Source organism: Cyprinus carpio, unplaced genomic scaffold (genome assembly GCF_018340385.1).
Source record: "Cyprinus carpio isolate SPL01 unplaced genomic scaffold, ASM1834038v1 S000006585, whole genome shotgun sequence".
NCBI classification, from domain to species: domain Eukaryota; kingdom Metazoa; phylum Chordata; class Actinopteri; order Cypriniformes; family Cyprinidae; genus Cyprinus; species Cyprinus carpio.
The window spans coordinates 772851-794361 of NW_024879238.1; the positions used below are offsets into that span (position 1 = coordinate 772851).

Here is a 21511-nt window from a genome sequence, read left to right on the forward strand (position 1 = left end):
GTGAGAAACTCTGAATAGATGAAGAACTGCTGACATTTATTCATGTTTCTTTGGTTTGACAAGTGATGGCAGCATTTGCTCGTGACCTTAGCCCTGTGTGTGTGTGTGTGTGTGTGTTGTGTGTGTGTGCGTGCGTTTGTGTGTGTCGTGTGTGTGTGTGTGTGTGTGTGTGTGTGTGTGTGTGTGTGTGCGTGTGCGTGTTGTGTGTGTGTGTGTGTGTTGCTCTCCGTCTTGACCCTACTTGCTAATGAAATGTCAGGTTTGAGCTCTGAAGCCAAGCGCTAGTTTAACGTCAGGTTTTGTAAATTTTTCTTAGCGATGGCGTGGATTTGGCGGTGCTCTTGTGTAACGCTGCTTTCCTGAAAACATGCAGGACTATGATCTGAAGACAACACCCTCAGAGGCACGTCGTCTGTTTTCTGTCTTCTGCACGCGTCTGAATGTTTGTGAGTATGTGGACCAGAAGCATCAACTTGGGCACGGTCCAGAATACTAGTTGTTTTTGTGATGTTATTTTGGACAGCGTGTATCTGATGTTTCCCCAGCTCGAACAGTGGTGAATGATGTGTTTAGATCCAGTCTTCCTGTCTGTTCTGTGACCCAGATCTGCTCTCTGACAGACGCCCGAACACAATACAGCTGCTAACGCGCCTGAGACACTGACAAAGCTCAGGTAACTAGGACACGCTGCTGGGTTTAGTCAGTTGACTACACATGTATCCTCCTGTACTTTGTGTCACATGCACTAAAGACTGAGGTCAGTAAGATTTTTAGTTTCTTGAAGAATTGCTCTCTGCTCATCAAAGGATGCTTATTATTTTTTTTTATTTTAATACAGTAAAAGAAGTTAAATATCGATCTGTTAAAAGTGTAAATTTATTAACTTTCTATTCATCTGTGAATCCTGAAAAATAAATGCATCACAGTTTCCACAAAAAAAATATTGTGCAGCACAAACTGTGTTCACACGATGCTGATTAATAATCGAAATGTTTCTCGAGCAGTGAATTCATCATATTAGAATGATTTCTGAAGAGTCATGTGACACTGAAGTTACTGGATTAATGATGCTGAAAATACAGCTGCGCATCACAGAACAATAAATTACACTTTAACATAGATTCACACAAGAACCACAGCTTTTTTTTACACTGTCGTAATAATATGATACTATTTTCGATGCTGTGTATATTTTTGATCAAAAAAAATTTTCAGCCTCAGATCAGTGAACAGAAAGATACTTCTTTTCAAGAACATTAAAAAATGTAAATGAATCCAGTCATGTAGTCTTAGTGTGTTATAATGCATTGTAATGTAGGGAAATGCAGTTTTGGCTCTTAGTCCCTCATTTCACAACGCGCAGCAACAAACAGAACCAACAATGAATTACAAGGAGCACATGCACACCTTATTATATAGAAAACAGAAAATAAATAAATATAACAAACCAAGAAAATCTCTCAATATCTGTATAAAATACAAAGTGAATATACAAAACTATGCATTGCGGTGGTGAAGCCTGGCGAGTTCAGAATAGGTTCACTTGACTGTTTAATGTTGAACATGTTTTTGATATCTTTGAGCTGTTTTATATTCATGTTTCGTCTGATCCATTCGATACCTTTGAGTGCCTTCATTTACTTCATTGCATTTCATGCATTTGACCGACGACGATTCAGATTAAAGCTGTACATGTCATCAGTTTAGTTCAGCCCTTTCCTGGGATTTCGAACCATGACATGACCTCGTGGCCCAGCGAGCTGCTGTTTTTTTCCCATCATGCATGTGGTGCTGTGGCTTCAGAATGGGGTGTGTTGTGATCAGGGGTTTCTCCTTCAGACAGCGTAGCGGTCAGAGTTCATCTGATCTCCTGATCTCAGATACGAGACGATGAGGATCTGGGACAGCTGGCAGCGTTTGTGTGCTTTTAGAGAGGGACACAAGTGATTCTGAGGCCTCATGGGACGCCCAGACGGGACAACCACAACCTACTAATACTGTGTTTACTTGAACATGAATATGCTTGCATGATAATAGATGGGAGAGTCTGTGTGCTTCATGATCATTATATAAAATTATACAATGATATAAAATATCATGATATACAATCCATGAAGTATATTTTGTATTATATTATATGTTATTATATTAAAAAAAAAACATGTACTTGCAGTTAGTTTAATATTAATGAAAATAAAATGGCCACTTAGGGACTAAGAGAGGCATTTCTTATGGCTTTTTCTATATGCACTTTGTGATAATCGTCTAATTAAAAGTTTTAATTTAAAGCACATTTTAAATCATGATGTTTTTAATCATTTTTCGTCTTGTTTTAAAGAAGTTCACTGATGCACTGAATAACATACTAAAGCACATTGACTTGATTATCATTTAACTGTAAGTGTGTGTATTTTGATTTTACATTTCAAATTAATAATTTATTAAATATGCCTGAACTGAAGCTTCAACATTTTCTTCACATTTCAACCTGCTTCTGCGTTTAATCTAAAATTTTCAACTTAAATTATATTAAACTGACTTAAAAAAATCGAGTTGAAACTTGAATAACTTAATTTTACCCGTTTAATCTAAAATTACAGAGTTGAATCTTGTATAATAATAATAAAAAAAATAAAATAATTTGAGTTAAAGTATATGGAAAACATGTTTCCATGATTCATGTTATCATATCATTTACAGTGTATATTTAAATACAGACAGACAGAATTTAATAGAAATGACATTTAAGTTTTATCATCATAAATACATTCAGTACCCATATTTCAAAGATGAAATTTGGCATATAAAGATGCACTGCTTAAGTTGGTGAAAAGTTTAAATCCAATTAGTTGAACTTTAGAGTCTTTTTTTTTATCAAAACCACTCTAAAGTTCAACGAACTGCATTTAATTTAAATATAAACTATAATTAATTTTCATTTAATTAGCAATAACATGCAATTGAGTGTCTGAAAACACTACATTCAATCCACACTTACGTTTAATTAAAAAAAGCATATTTCAGTAATAAGCATGCTTTTACTAAAAGTCTGCTGTTTTCCACAAGGCTGAAACTGTTAATAATTTTTGAGTCTGCAGGCTCTGTGTTGTTCGTCCTTCAGGAGGTCATTGACCCCCTCAGACGGCCAATTACATTACAGCACCATGTTCAGTGCAGCAGCATCAGTGATGTGAACACACAAAGTAAATTGATATTAAATATGAAGTATATGATGGCTGTAATGTAGAGACCTCATCAGCGCAGGTGTGGTCATCTGAATCAGCAGTGCACATGTGGAGTAACGTTCCGCCAAATCGTGACCCCGTGACCCCGGTCTGTACAGTAGCGTCTGTTTGTGTCCGTCACAGTCACGTCTGTCTGAGAGCATCATCAGTGCATTTTGTTGTGTTGACGATGGATGCATGTCCATCGTCTGGACTCGTGCAGTGTGTGTGTGTATTCACACTCGTATCCTCAGTGTTTAACTCATTGAAGAAACTGGTTCCTTGGCTGAGGAGCGCGTCTCTGCCGTTCAATGCTGTTATTATTCCAGCTGAAATTGGTTGGTTGTTCAGCTGAGTTTTGAGCACAAGCACTTCTGAACCTCTTGCGCTGATTAGTCAAACAGCTAACAACACGCCTTCAAGCACTGAAGGTCAGACCCCTTATCTGCCTGCGAGAAAGGAAACCAACAAACATCAGCTATTTCTGATAATGAGTTGTTAACACTTCATCAAGTACCGTATTTATAAAGTTACAAAAGATTTTTTTATTTTTTAATGCTGTTGTCTTTTGAACTTTCTGTTCTTTCTGTGAATCCTGAAAAAATTAAATGTATCAGACAGTTTCCCACAAATAATTTGTGCAGGCACAACATGTTTTCAACATTGATAATTAATCAGCACATGTGTTGGCTTGAAGCAGTAAATCACATATTAGAATGATTCTTTTTTCGAAGATCATGTGACAACTGAAAGACTGGCAGTAATGATGCTGAAAATACAGCATGCGCCCATCACAGAAAATAAATTACAGTTTAACAGAGATTTCACATAGAAAACAGCTGTTTTAAAATTGTTTAAATGTTATTTACATTTTTTACAGTTTTTACTTGTATTTTTAATCAAATAAGTGCCAGCTTTGGTGAGCAGAAGGAGACTCGTTCAAAAACTTTTTAAAATTTTACCAACCCCCAAACTGTATAATTTGAACAGTAGTGTGTGTCATTTTAAAGGAAAAGCTCACCCAAAAGTTAAAATCATTTATTTATTTACCCTCATGTTGTCCAAACCACCGCATGAGTTTTTTTTTCTCTCCTGTGAAAAGCAAACGCCAAAAAAAAAAAAAAAAAAAAAAAAAATAGATTCTGTGAAAGTCAATGTTGTCCAGTTTGTTTTTGGTTTGTCTGTGTGTTGTGTGTGTGTGGTGTGTGTGTGTGTGTGTGTGTGTTGTGTTTGTGTCTCGTGTCTCCTGTGTGTGTGTTGTGTGTGTGTGGTGTGTTTTATATTGTGTCTGTGTATCTCTGTGTGTGTTGTGGGTTGTTGTGTGTGTTGTGTGTGTGTGTTGTGTGTGTGTTGTGTCCCTGTGTTCTATTGTGGTGGTGTGTGTGTGTGGTGTGTGTGTGTGTGTGTGTGTGTAGTGTGTGTGTGTGATGTGTGTGTTGTCTGGGTCTCTGTGATGTGTGTGTGTGTGTGTGGTGTTGTGTGTGTGTGTGTGTGTGTGTGTGTGTTTTCCTCATTCCTTCATCTAAATGGAATGATCACACGAGTCAAGCAGGAAGCAGACATTATCAGCTGTACTGTGGAAAGATGTGATGATTCCAGATGAGGAGCGGAAAGAACCAAAACGAAATGATCCTGTGACATAATTTACTGATATTACACTACAAAAGCATCAGCTAACACACAGTGTACCGCGGTAAACACAGCAGCTTCATGTTTCAGTAAATGGAGAATTTCTGGCTCTGATTGGTGAGTGTGAGAGCAGAGTGAGACGTGATGGAGATCTACAGGAGACCACACGCGTCTTCATTTGAGATCTTAAAGAGACTGGTGTGACTCTCTGCTACTTCTCCTTTCATCCCATTCCATTCATATTCAGTTTTATGTGTGTGTGTGTGTGGTGAGGAGATTGAATATTAAAGTAGCGGATTATCATGGTCATATGTGACTGGGTCTGGTAGTCTGCTGCTGAAATGGGCTGTGAAACACAGATGTGTGTGTGTGTGTGTTGTGTGTGTGTGTGTGGTGGTGGGTGTGTCATGTGTGTGTGGTGTGTGGTGTGTGTGTGATTGATAAGGGTTAAAGAATCTCAGTTGTGCGCTCATGGAGATTTTGTCCAACTCACAAGAAGACGTGTGCTAGGGAGAACCAATACATCCTGACTGTGTGTGTGTGTGTGTATGTGAGTCTGTGTGTGTGCGTGTGTTGGTGTGTGATGAATTAAGTTGGTTAAGATCTCAGTTTGAGATCATGGAGATTTGTTGCCATCTCACATAAGACAGTGTTTTGCTAGGATACCATATCACCTCCCCGGCTGTGTAGTGTGTGTGTGTGTGTGTGTGTGTGTGTGTGTGTGTGTGTGTGTTGTGTGTGTGTTTGTGTTGTGATTGGATTAGTGGTTAAGATCTCAGTTTGAGCTCCTGGAGACTTTGTCCATTCACTAAGATTTTTGCTAGGAGACCAATCACATCCCGCCTGTGTGTTTGTGTGTGTGTGGGTGTGTGTGTTTGTGTTTGTGTGAGTGTGTTATGTGTGTGTGTGCTCGATTAAGTGGTTAAGATCTCAGTTTGAGCCTCATGGAGATTTGTCCATCTCACATAAGAAGTGTTGCTAGGGACCAATCACCCCCCTGTGCTATTCGCCTGCACTTCAACCAACTATACTAGTGACTTACCTTTTTTCCTATTCTAGTCATATCCCCAAAAAAAAACAAAAAAAAAAAAAAAAAAAAAAAAAAACCCTGGCACGTGTTCTGACTCACTAATAACTGAGACTTGTCTAGCACTTGTTACCGTTGTTGTTCCCCTCGTTGATCTGAATTGTTTCTACTGTTCTCATTTGTAAGTCCTTTGGATAAAACGTCTGCTAAATGATTACATGTTGCCAAATGTAATGTGCCTGTACAATTATTTCTTGTGTGAACCGTCACTGATGTTATACTGTTTATGGATGTGTGAGGATGCCCAGCTGCCAAGAGCGAAGTGTGAGGATTTTTCAGCATGATTATTCTCTCGGGTCATATGTTATTGTTATCGCTGATCATCGAAGCCGAAACATAATTAATATCTGTCACACACAAGATAATTTTAAGAAACATGAATCGCCAATTTCATCAGCTGGTTGGCCTCTTGACGACTCTAGAGTCAGATTTCCTTCAGAGCCCATCTGTCATAGCAATTGAATTGCCCAGCCAGCGCTGGAACTCTTTTGATGAAGTCATGAGCCTTTTTTTTTTTTTTTCTTTTCTTTTTTTTTTTTTGCCTGGTTGGAAACTAGGTGGACATTTTGGACACTAGGAGCCTAATTTCGATTAGAGCTTACACACGGGATACCATGACCATACCAGTGTTGTGTGTGAATTTGCTTCTTTGTATCTTAAATTTTTTATGTTACCATGCTGGATAAATATCTGTAAAAATACATAGACTTGTTAAATTGTTTGACTGGCTCTTTAAATCCATACTTGACGCTTCGGCCGTCTGCTCTCTTTGCGATACAATGGATGTTGCACAGTTTTCTTTTACCGCATCAATGGAGATTGAAGATATGAGATCATCACTTTTGCTTTTTTTAATTATACATTTGTTTTATTGAACTGCCCATCAAGAACAGCACAGGAAGAGCATTTTTATCCAAAACGCCAGTGCACATGGATCGTTTATTGGACAACGGCAGCGCCTTGAGCTACAACACTGAAACTAAATGCGTTACTGGTGACCCAGTGAGTTTTGAGGATTCTTTGTCTTGGTCAGAAAAGCTCACTAGAACATCATTGACAGTTAATCCATATATTTACTAATCACGTTCTGAAGGATTATGTGACACTGAAGACTGGCTTAAAGGCTGATGAGCTGTTATTATTATAGATATACATTATGCACACACACAGCACATCACACACAATACACACATACATTTACCAGGCCCTTGTATCTATATATATAAATAAAATAGACTATAGATATACGTTTTTGAACCTGTGATAGCTTTTGTGTAGGGAGCCTATTTTGATTAGATTCGGTTGTTGAATATTTCTTTTTGTTTGAATTTACTTCATTTGTAATCTTACTTTATTTATGTTACCATTTGGATAAATATTCTGTAAAATATGTAATGTGTTAAAATTGTTTACTGGCTCTTTAAGAATCACGACTGTGAAGCTTTGCAGCAGTGCGCTCTTTGAATACAATGGGTTACACAGTTTTCTTTACCGCATCCGTGATATTGAAAATTTAAGATCATATTTTGCTTTTTTTAATTTTGGCTGTTTTTATTGAACTGACCAATCAGATTAAAGGAAGATATTTTATCAGAAAGCGAATTGCATGGATTGTTTATTGGACTGGAGCGAGTGGCTAAGGCTGACTGGAAGTACTCCACTTACAAGTTCCGGTTTTAGGATTCTTTGATGAATAGAAGCTAAAAGAACATCGTGACAGAAGATAAATCAACATATTTGAATGATTTCTGAGATTTGTGACACGGAAGACTTGCGAAAGGCTGATGAAAAAAAAATTTATATATGTATATATATATATTATATATATAATATAGATATAGTATATATATATATATAATATACACACACACACACACACACACACACACACATACATTACTTATATGTATCTATATACTAAATAAAAATAGACTATAGATATAAGTATATGATCCAAAGTAACTAGTAACTGACTACTTTGAGTAGTTTTTTATCGGGTACTTTTTACTCTTACCAAGTAACTATTCAGACTATTACTTTTAATTTTACTTGAGTAAATATTTATATAAGTACTTTTACTTAAGTGCAGTTTCTGGGGACTCTAACATAAATGTCTTTACTGCCACATGTGATCAATTTAATGTGTCTTTGATGAAAAAAAATATTAATTTTTTAATTTTTTTTTATTTCCCCAAAACCTTTGTAGTTCCCAGAAATGTTAAGACATGAAGAATCTTAATTCTGTTTTTTGAGCAGTAGTGTACAGCATATTTTTTACTGATGTAAACAGGATGTTTTTTCAGTTGTGGGTTTGAGAAGGAACGCCTTGGATGTCGTGTGTTTTGGGGATGGGCCCAGCAGCCCTGATGTTGAAGACTCCGTAATTGATGTTTTGCCGCGGCAAACCAGCCCCGAGCCATGAGCCACATCCTGCCTGCTCTGTGAGCATTCGCCGGCGCTCGTCCGCTTGGGGTTTAGGCCCCATCAGTCCATCAGCCTTTGTCCCCTTTGCCCTTCAGCCCTTTAGCCCTCTGCCTTCATCCTCAGCCCAGCATAGCCCATAGTCCCCCTTTACCCATCAGTCTGTCACCTTTAGCCCATAGCCCGGCGTCCATCACCCATCAGCCCCTCAGCCTCAGCCCCTCATCCATCAGCCAATCAGTCCACCTTCAGCCCTCAGTCCCCCCCACCCCGCCCGCCCCCTCAGTCCTTTACCCCTCGTCCTTTCCGGGCCCCCAGCCCCCCAGCCTTTAGCCCATCAGTCCATCAGCCTTTAGCCCATCAGTCGTCAGTCCCTTCAGCCACAGTCCCTTAGCCCACTTCCTTCCCCATCAGTCCCTTTAGGCCCAAAAGGCCCCTCAGTCTGTCAGTCCTTCAGCCCTACCCATCAGTCCTTTAGCCATTGCCCATCGTCCTTCAGGCCCTCGTCCTCAGCCCCTAAACGTCAGTCCTTCACCCCCATCCCCAGTCCTTCACCCCCCAGCCCATCAGCCTTCAGCCCCAGTCCTTAGTCCTTCATCCCAGGCCCTCAGTCCATCCCCATCAGTCCATCGCCCTACCCTCTCCATCAGTCCTTCAGCCCATCGTTTTCAGTCCCGCCCCGTCCATCACCCGCGCCCTCAGTCCCCAGCCCATCAGCCATCACCCTTCCCCATAGTCCATCGTCCTTCACCCCCCAGCCCTCGTCCTTCACCCATCAGTCTGTCAGCCCATCATCCATCACCCTTTCACCCCAGCCCATCATCCCCCATCAGCCTTCCGTCCTTCGGGCATAGTCCACACCCATCGCCGTCAGCCCAGCCCTCCCATCAGCCCTTCAGCCCATCTCTGTCAGCCTTTCAGCCCCACCCATCATCCCAGCCCATCCCACAGCCATCAGCCCGCACCCCATCAGTCCTTCAGCCCATCGTCCATCAGCCCTCAGTCCCCCCATCACCCCATCGTCCTTACCCCGTCCCCTCGTCCTTACCCTCAGCTTTCAGCCCATCACCATCAGCCCATCATCCTTCAGCCCAAGTCCATCACCCATCAGTCCTCAGCCCTTTAGCCTTTTCCATCACCCTCAGTCCTTCCCCCCATCAGTCCTTCAGTCCTCAGCCCACAGTCCACACCCTTCCCCCATCACCCTTTCAGTCCTCACCCATCAGTCTGTCGCCTTCCCCCCCCAGCCCATCGCCCTTTCACCCTCAGCCCATCACCCCTTTCCCCCATCAGCCCGCCCCCCATAGCCCATCCGCCCTCAGTTTTTTTTACCCCATCACCCTTCACCCCCAAGTCCTCAGTCCATTAGCCCATCACCATCACCCTTCGTTGTCACCCCGCCGCCCATCAGTCCATGCCCTTCACCCCATCACCCATCAGCCTTCACCCCGTCAGCCCGCAGCCCATTAGTCCGTCAGCCCTTCAGCCCATCAGTCCTCATCCTACCATCAGTCCACACCCATCAGCCCAAGGGCCCATCGCCTCACCCCTTTCCTGTCACCCCGTCAGCCCTTTATCCGCAGTCCTTCAGCCCCAGCCCATCATCCTGGGGCCTCACCCCATCACCCAAGCCCATCAGTCCTCATTTTATCAGCCCCATCATCGTCAAATAAATGTTTTTAAAAAAGTCAGTGCTTTAGGTTTTAAAAAATTTGTTTTACAATGTCTATTAAGTTTATTTTACTTTTATTTCTATTTTTTTTCATGTTCCCTAGTTTTTAAAGTTTAAATAAAATTTAAATAACTTTACAAATTTAAATTTTTTTTTTTTTCAGTCCAATATAAAGATATTTCCAAAGTCAGTGCATAACCATGTTAAATAATAATTTTTCATTGTTTTCAATTATAAATTGTTTTTCAAAATTCAGAATTATATTTTAAAAAAAAACATTCAAATCCACTGAAAAAAAAATTTTTTTCAAAACTTTTTTTTTAAAATTAAATAATGCACAAAATTCACAGTATTTTTTATACAAAATCTTTTAAAAATATTTTAAAATGGTTTTAAAAAATGTAAAAGTTTAGTAAATGCAGTTTCCAAAATTTTCGCAAAAATTTTAAAAATCATGATCCAGTATTGACCATAATCTAAAATTTTTGTGATAACCAGCATAAATTCTAATCTGAGCACTTCAGTCACTTTAGACTGAAAATCTCTCATGTCATTCTTATACAAAAAAAAAGTTCAAACTCACTTTTTTTTTGCAGCTTTGTTCTCATTCCACTCAACTGTAAAATCAAACAGGGAGAAATAGAGAGGGATTTTCTTCTTGGGTGTTAAAATAAACAGGACTCAAAGCTCTCAAGCATGTACGATGAGGTTTTTTTGGCTTTTCTTTAGTTTGGGCAGTTTTTGCTGGTTTTCCCAAACATTTTTTTTAGGTGAGTCTCAACTGTCTGTTTACAAAGGATTCAATGGGTTATTTAGTTAAATCATCCCAAATTATGAAACCAGGTTTGCATTAAGTTTGGGCAAATGTTCAAGGAACCTGGTTAGTTATGCTGAGATATTACAAAGGAGTGCTGAAGGCTGTCTTCATACACAAATTTCATAAAAATTATACCATTTTCATATTAAATGAAAACAATGGCTGAAGCCTATTTACTTTTTTTGCCTTTTTCCTAGAAATCGTTTATTTTTTCCCCCAATTTCCCTTTTTTTTTTTCTGGGTTCCTTTTTAAAGGTTTAATTAATTTTTAAAATCAAAAGCATTTTTTAATACTTGAATCATAAAACTTAACATTAAAATTTTTATTTTAGTATTTTTTTTTTTTTTTCAATACAAGGCACATATTTATGTTTTTTTTTTTGAGAATTTCTCATTGTCCATTTTAATTGTTCTGGATTTTACCTTATTTTTTCATAATAAACATTGCATAGTATTTGTCTCTAATTTTAATTTAAACAAAAAGATACAAAACAAAACCGTTACTTGAGACCTTTTATACAAACGAAATGACAGTGTTTCAAAAACGAATGCAGTGTGTTTGAGCTATTTGATGTAGCATGATTGATTCAGGTAGTGTTTGTGTCAGCTGTCCGAGTGAAGTGTGTGTGTGTGTGTGTGTGAGAGAGAGAGAGAGAGAGAGTGAGAATCTGCCGTGTTCAGTGAAGATCACAGACGTTATGAGTTAATTCAGTAACTCATAATAAAGATGCAGGTTGAGGAGCAGGGCATTGTGGGAGATCAGAAGATTAACCGTCTCTGACGGCCCCCACTCGTTCTCCATCAAAGCCTCGGGAGCCCGTTTGCTGTTTCCTGGAGAGGCTTTGATCTCTGCACGACTGCATGCAGTTTACAAACTTACAGAGCTGCAGCGCGTCACTCAAACGCCTGTGACCCGCCCACACACCTCAGCCACGCCCCTCACTTCAGTTCACCAGCAGAAACATTAGAAATATTGATTTCAGTGTTAATTTTAGTATTTAGTTCATGTCAAAGTTGCGTTCTGTTTCCAAATGTGATGAAATTATGATGTTTTCAGATTACTGGATTCATTATTGATGTCAAGGTTCTGTGGACGTTACCCTGGTAACATATTTCCGTACAAATGAAAGATTGTCTGGAGATGTCAGGCGACGACGGTCACTAGGGGTGTGACAGGTCTGTGATGTTTTCCTCACAAACACATGAAATATTCACGTGTGATTGACCGGACCCTAAAACAGCTGCAGGTTACCAGGGAAACAGGGTCAGAGGGTCAAGCGTAGGTCGCAGGGTCACTCAATCGCTGCATTAATATGAAACATCAGCATTATTGCTGTGTTTGTGATGGATATGAGATATGATGAACAGAATCCACAGTGTCAGTGATAGTTTACAATCATTAGGATTATATTCTAGCATTTTTTATGTATTTTTTATTTAATTTTATTTTTATATTTTCAGATAACATGCTAATTTTAGTTAACATTTTAGCAATTTTGTTGTCATTTTTATTAGTTTAATTATTATCTGTTATTCTATTAATTTAATTTTTGTTTTGAATATGTATAGTTTTTATACAGTTTTTATAGTTTTTAAGAATTATTATATCCATTTATTTAGTTATTTTAGTACATCAAGTTCAACTAAATGAAAATGAGAAATGTTGCTTTTGAAACAAGCTGAAATAATGTTTTTTTTTTTTTAGATTTCAGATCATTCTTTTATTTCAGATAATGCTTTTTATGGATTTAGTGTTATTGTTTAGTTAGTTTTACTTTACAATAATAAATAAAAAGATATATGATTCCGCATGAAGGAAATTATTTTAACATATCTCTTTTATTCTGAGTTCATATAACTCCTTCATATATTATTTAATGTGTCAAGTATCATCATCATATAATTTGATTTATTCCCTTTAACCTATGTTGATTTTAGTAAAATATTAAAATGCTGCCCATTAATGAAAATTTGGGGGATGTAAAAAATAATGTCACAATGAAAACTATAATGTTCATAACAATACGCTAAGTTTTCTTTTAATATATGAATGTAATTTCTTGTTTTGCCGAGAGTCTCAGCATTAGACGCACATCGCGGGTTTTTGTGGTGTCTGGCGTTCGTACAGTACAGAGCCGTGGATGAGGTTATGACATCAGTTAGGAGTGAGTTGCGACTGAATGATTTATATCGGATCATACACAGATGCCGGAAACAGCTTCAGATGAGTTTCTTCTTCTTTATCATTGCACTCGATGACTCCATCTTTCCTCATTATAACTTACCGTCAGGAGCACAAGTCAGATTACATCCGAATGGTGCTGCGCGTATATTCCACGCACATATTATACAGTTAATGTCAAGAACACAACAAACACACTTTAGATTCATGCTGAATGGGGTGGCCAGGAGGTACAGTCAGCACTTAAAATGAATGCCATTAAGGTTTGGTGTTTCATAATAATTACCATTTATTAATGAATGCCACTATAATTCATACTTGTTTTAAGCATGTTTTTTCAATATTGTTCGGTTATGGGACACAGTTAAGTTTGACCAATTTGTTGTGCATTGAGAGTAACTAGAACACCGCTTTTTTTTTTATTTGTTACTGACTGTAAAACTGGATTTGCTTGGAAAAGGTAAGTGTAACTTATTCTGACCCTTTTTCTCATACAATTTGTGAGTTTTTTTTTTTTTTTTTATGAAAGATCAGACCTGAAATCTAAATATAAATCCCAGCAATTGCAAAGAAAAAAGATTGAAACACAGAAACATAATTCGATGTAAAAATGTCAAAAATTGTGGATATAACCTCAGAATTGCGAAAAAAAAAAAAAAAAAAATCTTTTTAAATTTGGGCAAAAAAAATTTACACACGTAATTGAATTGTGATTGTCCTACTTGATGGAATTTTCCCTTTAGTTTGAGATGCAGTATTTTGGGTTGCCAGATAGTTTCTCACAACTAAAACCCGGAAAACCCCAAATAATTCTAGTCGTCATCCAGGACCCGGATCTGGAGATCTGAAGGCTCTTTCTAGGAGGAGCGCTCCTGCTGTCTGTTGGTAGGAGAAAGCACTTGGAATCTTCAGGAGGTTTGCATCATCTGTTTTATCGATGTGAAGCGCTGGTGTTCATGAGTTATTCATCGGCATTAATCATGCTGTGCCCGTCTCGTTGACTGATATCCCAGCATGCCTAATGGAGCTGGAAATGAGCGCAGAATGGGCTGCCCTTACTTTCCTAATGCTGCATTTTATGCATAATTCATCTTCATAATTTGCAGTCTTACTAAATAAATAAATAAATACAAAATAAATTTGGATGGTATGGATGGAAAGTAAATGAGCTAATGTTAGCAATCCAATCTTCATGATTTCGTTGATTTTGTCAATTGTATTATATTTTTTTCTATTCATTTTTTTAAATTATATGTTTATATAGTTTTAAAAAGTTTACGTTTTAGTTTATTTTTTTAGTTTTGGTAGATTTAGTTAGTTTTTTTAGTCCTTCAACACACACACACACACACACACACCACAAAACGTCAAAAGATGTTTTTTTTATTTTAAAATACCAAACTGTCATTTGAAATTGTAATAATTCCTTGGTTTGAACCGAAGAGACTTTTTTCAAAACCATAGAAAATCCTACTCATCCCAAACTTTTGAACGACATGATTTTTATCTTTTGTTGACGGTAAACGCTGCGGGGGATTAAATGTGTTTTGAATCTTCTGTGTGTTTTTTCTCAGAAAAATCGTCAGGTTTCGGTCCGTGTTCGAGGAGCAGCCCGTGACACCATTTCCCCTGAAGAGTCTCCAGAGACAAGATCCATGAGCTGCAGGACACGAGCAAACCCGCCGGCACATACAGGTCACACACACATAAAGTCAAGTCGAACTTTTTTGTCATTCCGCTATATTTGTGGACATACAGTGGAAGAAATGTTGTTTTTGATCCGCATTTTGGAGGTGTGTGTGTTCTCAGGTGGTGGCGGACAAAACAGAAATCGTTATTGGAAATGAAGAGACTACAGCCTGATGGGAGGAAACCTCGTCATCAGCTTCCCCGACAGGAGCAAGTGCTGGAACCCACTCGTGTCTGGCCAGCAATGAGTTTGGGACGCTCGTCAGTCAGAAGCCTCTGTTCAGTTCGATGTGATCGCTTCATAGAAGAGCTCTATTAAAGCTGCCCCCGAATGGCCCTTGGGAAACACACACACACACAGAGCCGGTTTTTTTTCTGAGCTTGACGGATATTAATTTCTGCTGTCAGAGTCTGAAGCGTTTTCGGTTTCTGCTGAATTATGATTCTAAAGTGTCCTCTGTGCAGTTTTACTGCTATTATGTGTGAAACTGATGTGCGAGTTAATTAAATTCTATGTGTGGTGTTGTCCTGTTTTCAGTTATATTAGGCAACATTTTTATTCAGAAATTGCATTAATAGACAATTTTTAAAAATTCCAAGGAGATTACCAAGGAGTTTTAGTCATCATAATTATTTACATTTTATTACTCCTGAGGTCACATGAATCAGGGTTACTACACAAAACTAAAACTGAAAAAAATCTCCATCTTGTGTTCTAGACTTGGGACATGTTTTCCTCGGACGAGCGGGAGGCGGTCTATGTAAAGAGAGAGGGGCAGGGGGCAGGCGGTGCTTTCTGTGCTGATCCCGCCTCCACACTTCCCAAAGTTACCCATGACCACCACAACTCTATTATTTGTCATCATTTCTGCATCTGATCTGGGGCAAAAAAACCAAAATTTTTCTGCATGCATTTTCTGTCTGTGCTCTCTACCGAGGATCTGTCCTTCAGCTGGATGCTCAAGGGACGGTTTCCGCGACATTAATTCCTCTGGACAAGCGGCCGCTTCGTGTCTCAGACACGGGAACCTCAAAATCATCCACAGTACGAGCGTCAGACAGGGGAAATACTCCTGCTTCGTATCCCAGTCATCCACGACAAAGATCGTCAGCAAGTTATCCACTGGTGCCATCGCCGAGGTGAGTCTGTTTATCATCATAAACATTTACATTTGAGTTGGTGATATTTTTGAGCCCACTGGAGGTATTTTCTGATTTAAGTATAAAGCCACTTCTTTTCTGAAAACAAGCACTTTCCATCTTAAGTCATTTGCATTTCAGGTAAATGTATATTGATATGAAATCTTTGACGACTTCCTAAAATACTGAGGACGAAAATAATTTTTGCCCGTTTAAATCAAGGCTATAGGCGTAGATGTTGTTTTAAACACATTTGCTTTTGACACACTTTCAAAAATACTACTGTTTGTACAATTTTTACTAATACTGTCTTTTCGGTTTCTGAATAAAATGTGAGTGGATGCTCATGCAGAGGTGATGCCAAGATGATAAGAGTGATGTTATATCTTCCACTTGATTGTGTTCACAGATTAATACACAACTGACGAGTGAGGAAGGAACAGCAAAAGATCTAAAAAGAGAACACAAACTGTCTGTGGTTTCCTGAAGATATTTCTGATTGATCTGGTGCTTATTGTAGGTCTGTTCAAGATGAGAATATATCCTCAAAGAAATCTGCTCCCACACACACAAAGAAACAAGCTTTAACACATGTATTGGTTCAAGAGATAATAGTATCCTACTATTTAGTTCTTCTTTTTTATCAGATCGTCTTCACCATAAAAACTAGATGGGGATAAGTTTCTGATCACTCAGTAGTTTAACGTTTTTCTGTGTGTGATAACAGCAAGCTGTCCAAGACTAAATAAGTTAGTCAGAAGTCCACCTTTATTTATATAGTGCTTTTTAACAACACAGATTGCTGTAAAAGCAACTGTACAGCATTAATTTGGAGAATAGCTGTGTCAATAATGCAAAAAATAAACTAGTGTTTAGTCTCAAATGAATGCTTATTTTCAACTGTAGAGAAAGTTGAGGTTGAAAGTAACCAGAATATCTCAGTATTATCCATAACAGTAAATATCTCGACAGTATATGTTAACACTTCAGCAGGCACCGACCATACACCAAAACTTAGAGTTTTATTACTCTCTATATTCTGAAGGATTTTACTGAGCGGTTTGTTCATATTTCATTCACAGCGATTTATACATTTTATGCATAAAAACATGTGAAAATGCATATACTTAAAGGGTAAGGAGTTTGTTTCTCCACTTCAGCAGCACTGACAGACACCAAAACTTAGAGTTTTATTCCTCTGTATATTCTGAAGGTATTTACTGAGGGGTTTGTTCATATCTCATTCACACTGATTCATACAACATTTTATGCCTAAAACATGCTCAAAATGCATATTTTTAAAACTTTAGCAGCACTGACATACACCAAAACTTAGAGTTTTATTCCTACCTATAGTCTGAGGGTTTTAACTGAGGGGTTTGTTAATATTTCATTCACTTTGTTATATCACATTCACACTGATTCATACAACATTGTATGCTAAAAACATGTGAAAATGCATATTTTTAAAGTTGTCAGTTTGTTTTCTCACTTCAGCAGACTAATACACCAAACTTAATTTTATCCACCTTCTTTGAAAGGTTTTTACAAGGGGTTTTTATATTTCATCACTGATTATAACATTGTATTCTAAAACAGGGTAAATGGACTTGTTCTGTCTTTGACAGTATTTTGAATACTAGTATAAATGAAATACAAAATCGCTCTTGAAAAACCTTTATTCTATGTAAACAAAATCAAACAAAAATGTTGAACCTGAGTTCACCAACTTTCAGATTTATTTCGTAAATGCGTACAATCGAGCATAATAATAGGGTTGCCCTTTTCGATATATTAAACATAACAATTTAGAAACTTATAGAAAACAATTTTAATTCTTAATGTACTGTGATCAGCTGGTGAGGTATCGTGAAATCTGTTAGTTAGATTTTACCCTTTCCACACTCAAATACCACATAAAAAACCAAAAAAAAAAGCACATCTCTAGTGTAAAACTACATTCTCGGTTCAATCCCAACATTGCATACTCGTGATTCATACGTGTATGTGTAATATTACAGTTGTAACGGTGTTGTGACTGTCACAGTGCATCAGAGTGTGTGGTTGAAAGCGCCTCAGAGCAGAATAAACAAAAAGGAAAGACTCGCTCGTTCGGCGGAAGGAATAACAAAATTATGCGGACCTCAGGTCATTCAATGCCATCTCATATTGCTCTCTATTAGGTTCTCTGAGGAAATATCCCGCTGATAGCAAAGGTCAAATCTCCAGACAGTACACGCTGCGGGGAGAACGTAACGCTGGAGGCTTCGCGCTGGGAAAGTAGAAAAACGACCAAACAGAGACTCTCACTGATTTTGCAAGGCAGACCATTGCGAGTCCATTTCCTCAAACACTCATTATCAGCACAATTTTTTTTGCAAATATTGCAGTTGATTTGATTAGACACAATGTTCAGTATTTAGTATTTTGTAGATAATTTCAGCTTTATATTGTATGTGCGGTCTGCCTGCTACATTTTTAAAGTACAAATGGAGAAAATCTTCTATTCACTGACACTGACACAATGTTCAGTATTTAGTAAAGCGTCAGTGCCATCACTGTAATATTTGCATAATATCTGAATTACCATGAGATGTCTTTCTTGCATGTATTTTCATACTGAATTATGTTTACATTTATTAAAAGTACAAAGAAGAACTCTTACTGACTTAAATTAATCGAACTGACTATTAATAACTCAGTCTCGTACAGGTGCTTCAAAAATAAGAGACAGGGTACATCATGTAACATTTTGCATATGCCTTGTTACATTTGGATAATCTGTCGTTAGTGTTTCCCATTGTTTAGTTTTCATGCACTGGTCAATTTTGGTGGAAGAGGAAGTTTAAGGTCTGAAAATGACATATCTCATAGTACAATGAAGTCATGAATAAATCAGAAACAACAGTGTTTTTCATGCACTGGTCAATTTTGGTGGATTTTGCTTCCACAACATGTCTTTTTCAGATTAATGGAAAGAAAACATCCAAAATACACATTTAAGTGTTTATGTTATAACACAGTCTATTTGCATCTGTAGAGTCCAATCTCAGTCCATGTTTAAAGAGTTTTTTCCTAACTTCAGCAGTAGTTACACACATCAAAACGTAGAATTATATTCCGCTCTATAATATGATGGGAAATGGCAGAATGTTTTTTTTTCCTGCCTTGCCAGTATTGCTCTCTATTTATTGAGTAATAACAAAAAACTAAAAAAAAACTCTAATATGCAAAGAAATCAAACAAGAATTTTGAGCCTGGACTTAATCCAAACTTTCAGGATGTTAGAAAAATAATGTATGTTATATGTTATATGGTAAGTAATCAGCTGGGACATCAGTGACTATATTTAGTCATATTTGCATACTTGGTTAATGATTGGTTGTCTCTTACATGTATTTTTATCATCTAAAGCTGATGAACACAATGTGGTGAAAGTTTTTTAACATTGATTATATTTAATAAGCAGATCTCACCATGTTATATTGTGAGTGTGTGTGCTGTGTGTGTGTGTGTTCAGCCCCATCCCGCAGATCCGACTGGATGAAAGGTGGACGGTGATTCTGCCAGTCCGAGCGCCACAACATCAGTATGGTCAGGAAGTCTCCTTCAATCTGTATGACATCCAGGATACGAGGATAACGGGGTATACAAGTGTGAGGCTGACACGAAAAAGGCCAAAGACAAGATCACACCTAGTGCATCTGTATGTGGAGGGTGAGAGTCACATGACCTCATGAACCAACCCTCAATGAAACATTACTGGGAAGAGCAAGCGTGCCACTGGAAAATAGAGTGCACCCAAAAACCACAAAAACATTAACATAACACATAAAAATGCGGTTGTCACTTTCTTTGATGGGTCACAGCTAACACATTTCAGTTGACCATAAGGTAACATTGCACCTATATGTCCCTACTAACTCTTATTAGAGTGTTAGTAGAGTATTACAGTAGACTGCTAGTGGTTTAGGTTGCAGAGAAATAACTTGAAATCGTACTTGCAAAGTAACTGATAGTCAACAGAATGCTGAAAAAGGGACCATCAAAATAAAGTGTTACCAAAATGCTTTATGTATTAGGATTTGCAAGAATTGTCCCGTAAAGCATTGCTTTTTTACATCGTGGTTTATTATAGTTAACTGAAAGTAAAATCATTAAAAAAAATTGGTTACTTGAAATTTATAATTCATATAAACCCATTCAACTGAAATAAAATAAAAGTATAAAAAATCTTAAACTTCCAACTTCAAGCTAGTTGCCAAGGCAGTATTTTTCATTTAGTTTAATTTGATGTACAAAAATAAACTAAAACTGAATATCAATATATATATATATATAGATATATATATATATATATATGTTACAAAAACTATTAATTAAATACTGTAAGATGTGTCTACATGATAACTGAGTAAGACAGGGGTGGTTTACGCGTTGTGTTTGTCTCTGTCTAGGAGCTCCTGAATGGTGGAGAAGATCGGCAGCCGGAGAGAGGACATCGGAGGCGATTACATCATGTCCTGTCTGGCCAGCGGGAAACCCAAACCCCATGTGCCCTTCCTGAAGACCACGGACGAATGGTATCGCTGATGTCTTATTATATAATCATCTTCTCATTTCCACACAAATTCAATGCATTTACAAATCAGATCAGTTAAAAAAATAAGTCCTGCATCGGCAGATGCTTTTATTCAGAGTAACTGATGTTGCATTTTAGAGTATTAAACATTTAAACAGTTCATGCATTAAAACCCATTCCTTTGGTGTTGCTAGCATCATGCTGTTTTTCTTGAGCTACAGGAACACCACAATCTCCTTATTTTGATGTCCGTAAAAATAGCAAACATTGTCCCAGTCAGTAAAATGCATTAGTAAACTCCTCCACTCCAGCAGTGCATGTAAATAGATGCAGCAGGTCAGCGTAACGAATGAGCGTGTTGTGAGGCGGTCGGACTGCTGGCTGTGTTCCCGCGTCTGGAGCGAGGCCTTCCCATCATGCTCTCTGGTTCCATAACAGTCCACCAGATGGTGCTGATAAAAACACCTGAAGTGTGTTTATAGCGTATATTACAGAAGAGCTCCCGCAGAATTGTGCAATCACATCAACACACGATTCTAACAGAATAATCTGTTGTCTCCTCTCCCGTCAGACAGATGTTCGTGTTTTAAAGTGTCGGTCAGTCAAAATCAACTTTAATATGTAAACTATTCCATATATTTTTTATTTAAGTTTATCAAATTAATAAATCATATAAATGCATTAAATTATTGTATTTTTTTTGCATTAATTAGATTAAAATGTACTTACACCTGCATTATTCTTTTTGCTTGTATCCAAATTGTTTTATTTGTTATTATGTGTTATTTTGATTTATTTTTTTATCATTATGATTTTCTTTTCAGTTATTTATCTAATGAAATTAATAAAACCAAATACATTGTTTAAATAAACATATTTTCATTAAATAATTTATTTGTATATTTTACATTGTATGTATTAATTTTTAGCTTGTATGATATTAAATGTAAATACCACAAACACCCATGTATTTATTTATTTATATGAATATGTTATTTTTTTTTACAGTTTTTGGGGATTCCTTCTCATTGATAAGATTGCAGCGGGCTCATAAAATCAGTATAGAAA

General features: G+C 37.6%; 1 protein-coding gene and 1 pseudogene across 1 annotated transcript; both read left to right on the forward strand.

Moving 5' to 3' along the window:
* The first annotated feature begins 8358 nt into the window (after window positions 1-8358).
* LOC122144052 (extensin-like) lies at window positions 8359-10034 on the forward strand. The gene is made up of 4 exons (XM_042754700.1): window positions 8359-8381; window positions 8460-8619; window positions 8785-9653; window positions 9716-10034. The coding sequence occupies exons 1-4, from the start codon at window positions 8359-8361 to the stop codon at window positions 10032-10034; spliced, it is 1371 nt and encodes a 456-aa protein (XP_042610634.1).
* Window positions 10035-14875: 4841 nt separating this feature from the next.
* The window catches only part of LOC122144053, a 54169-nt pseudogene continuing 47533 nt past the window's right edge, over window positions 14876-21511 (forward strand).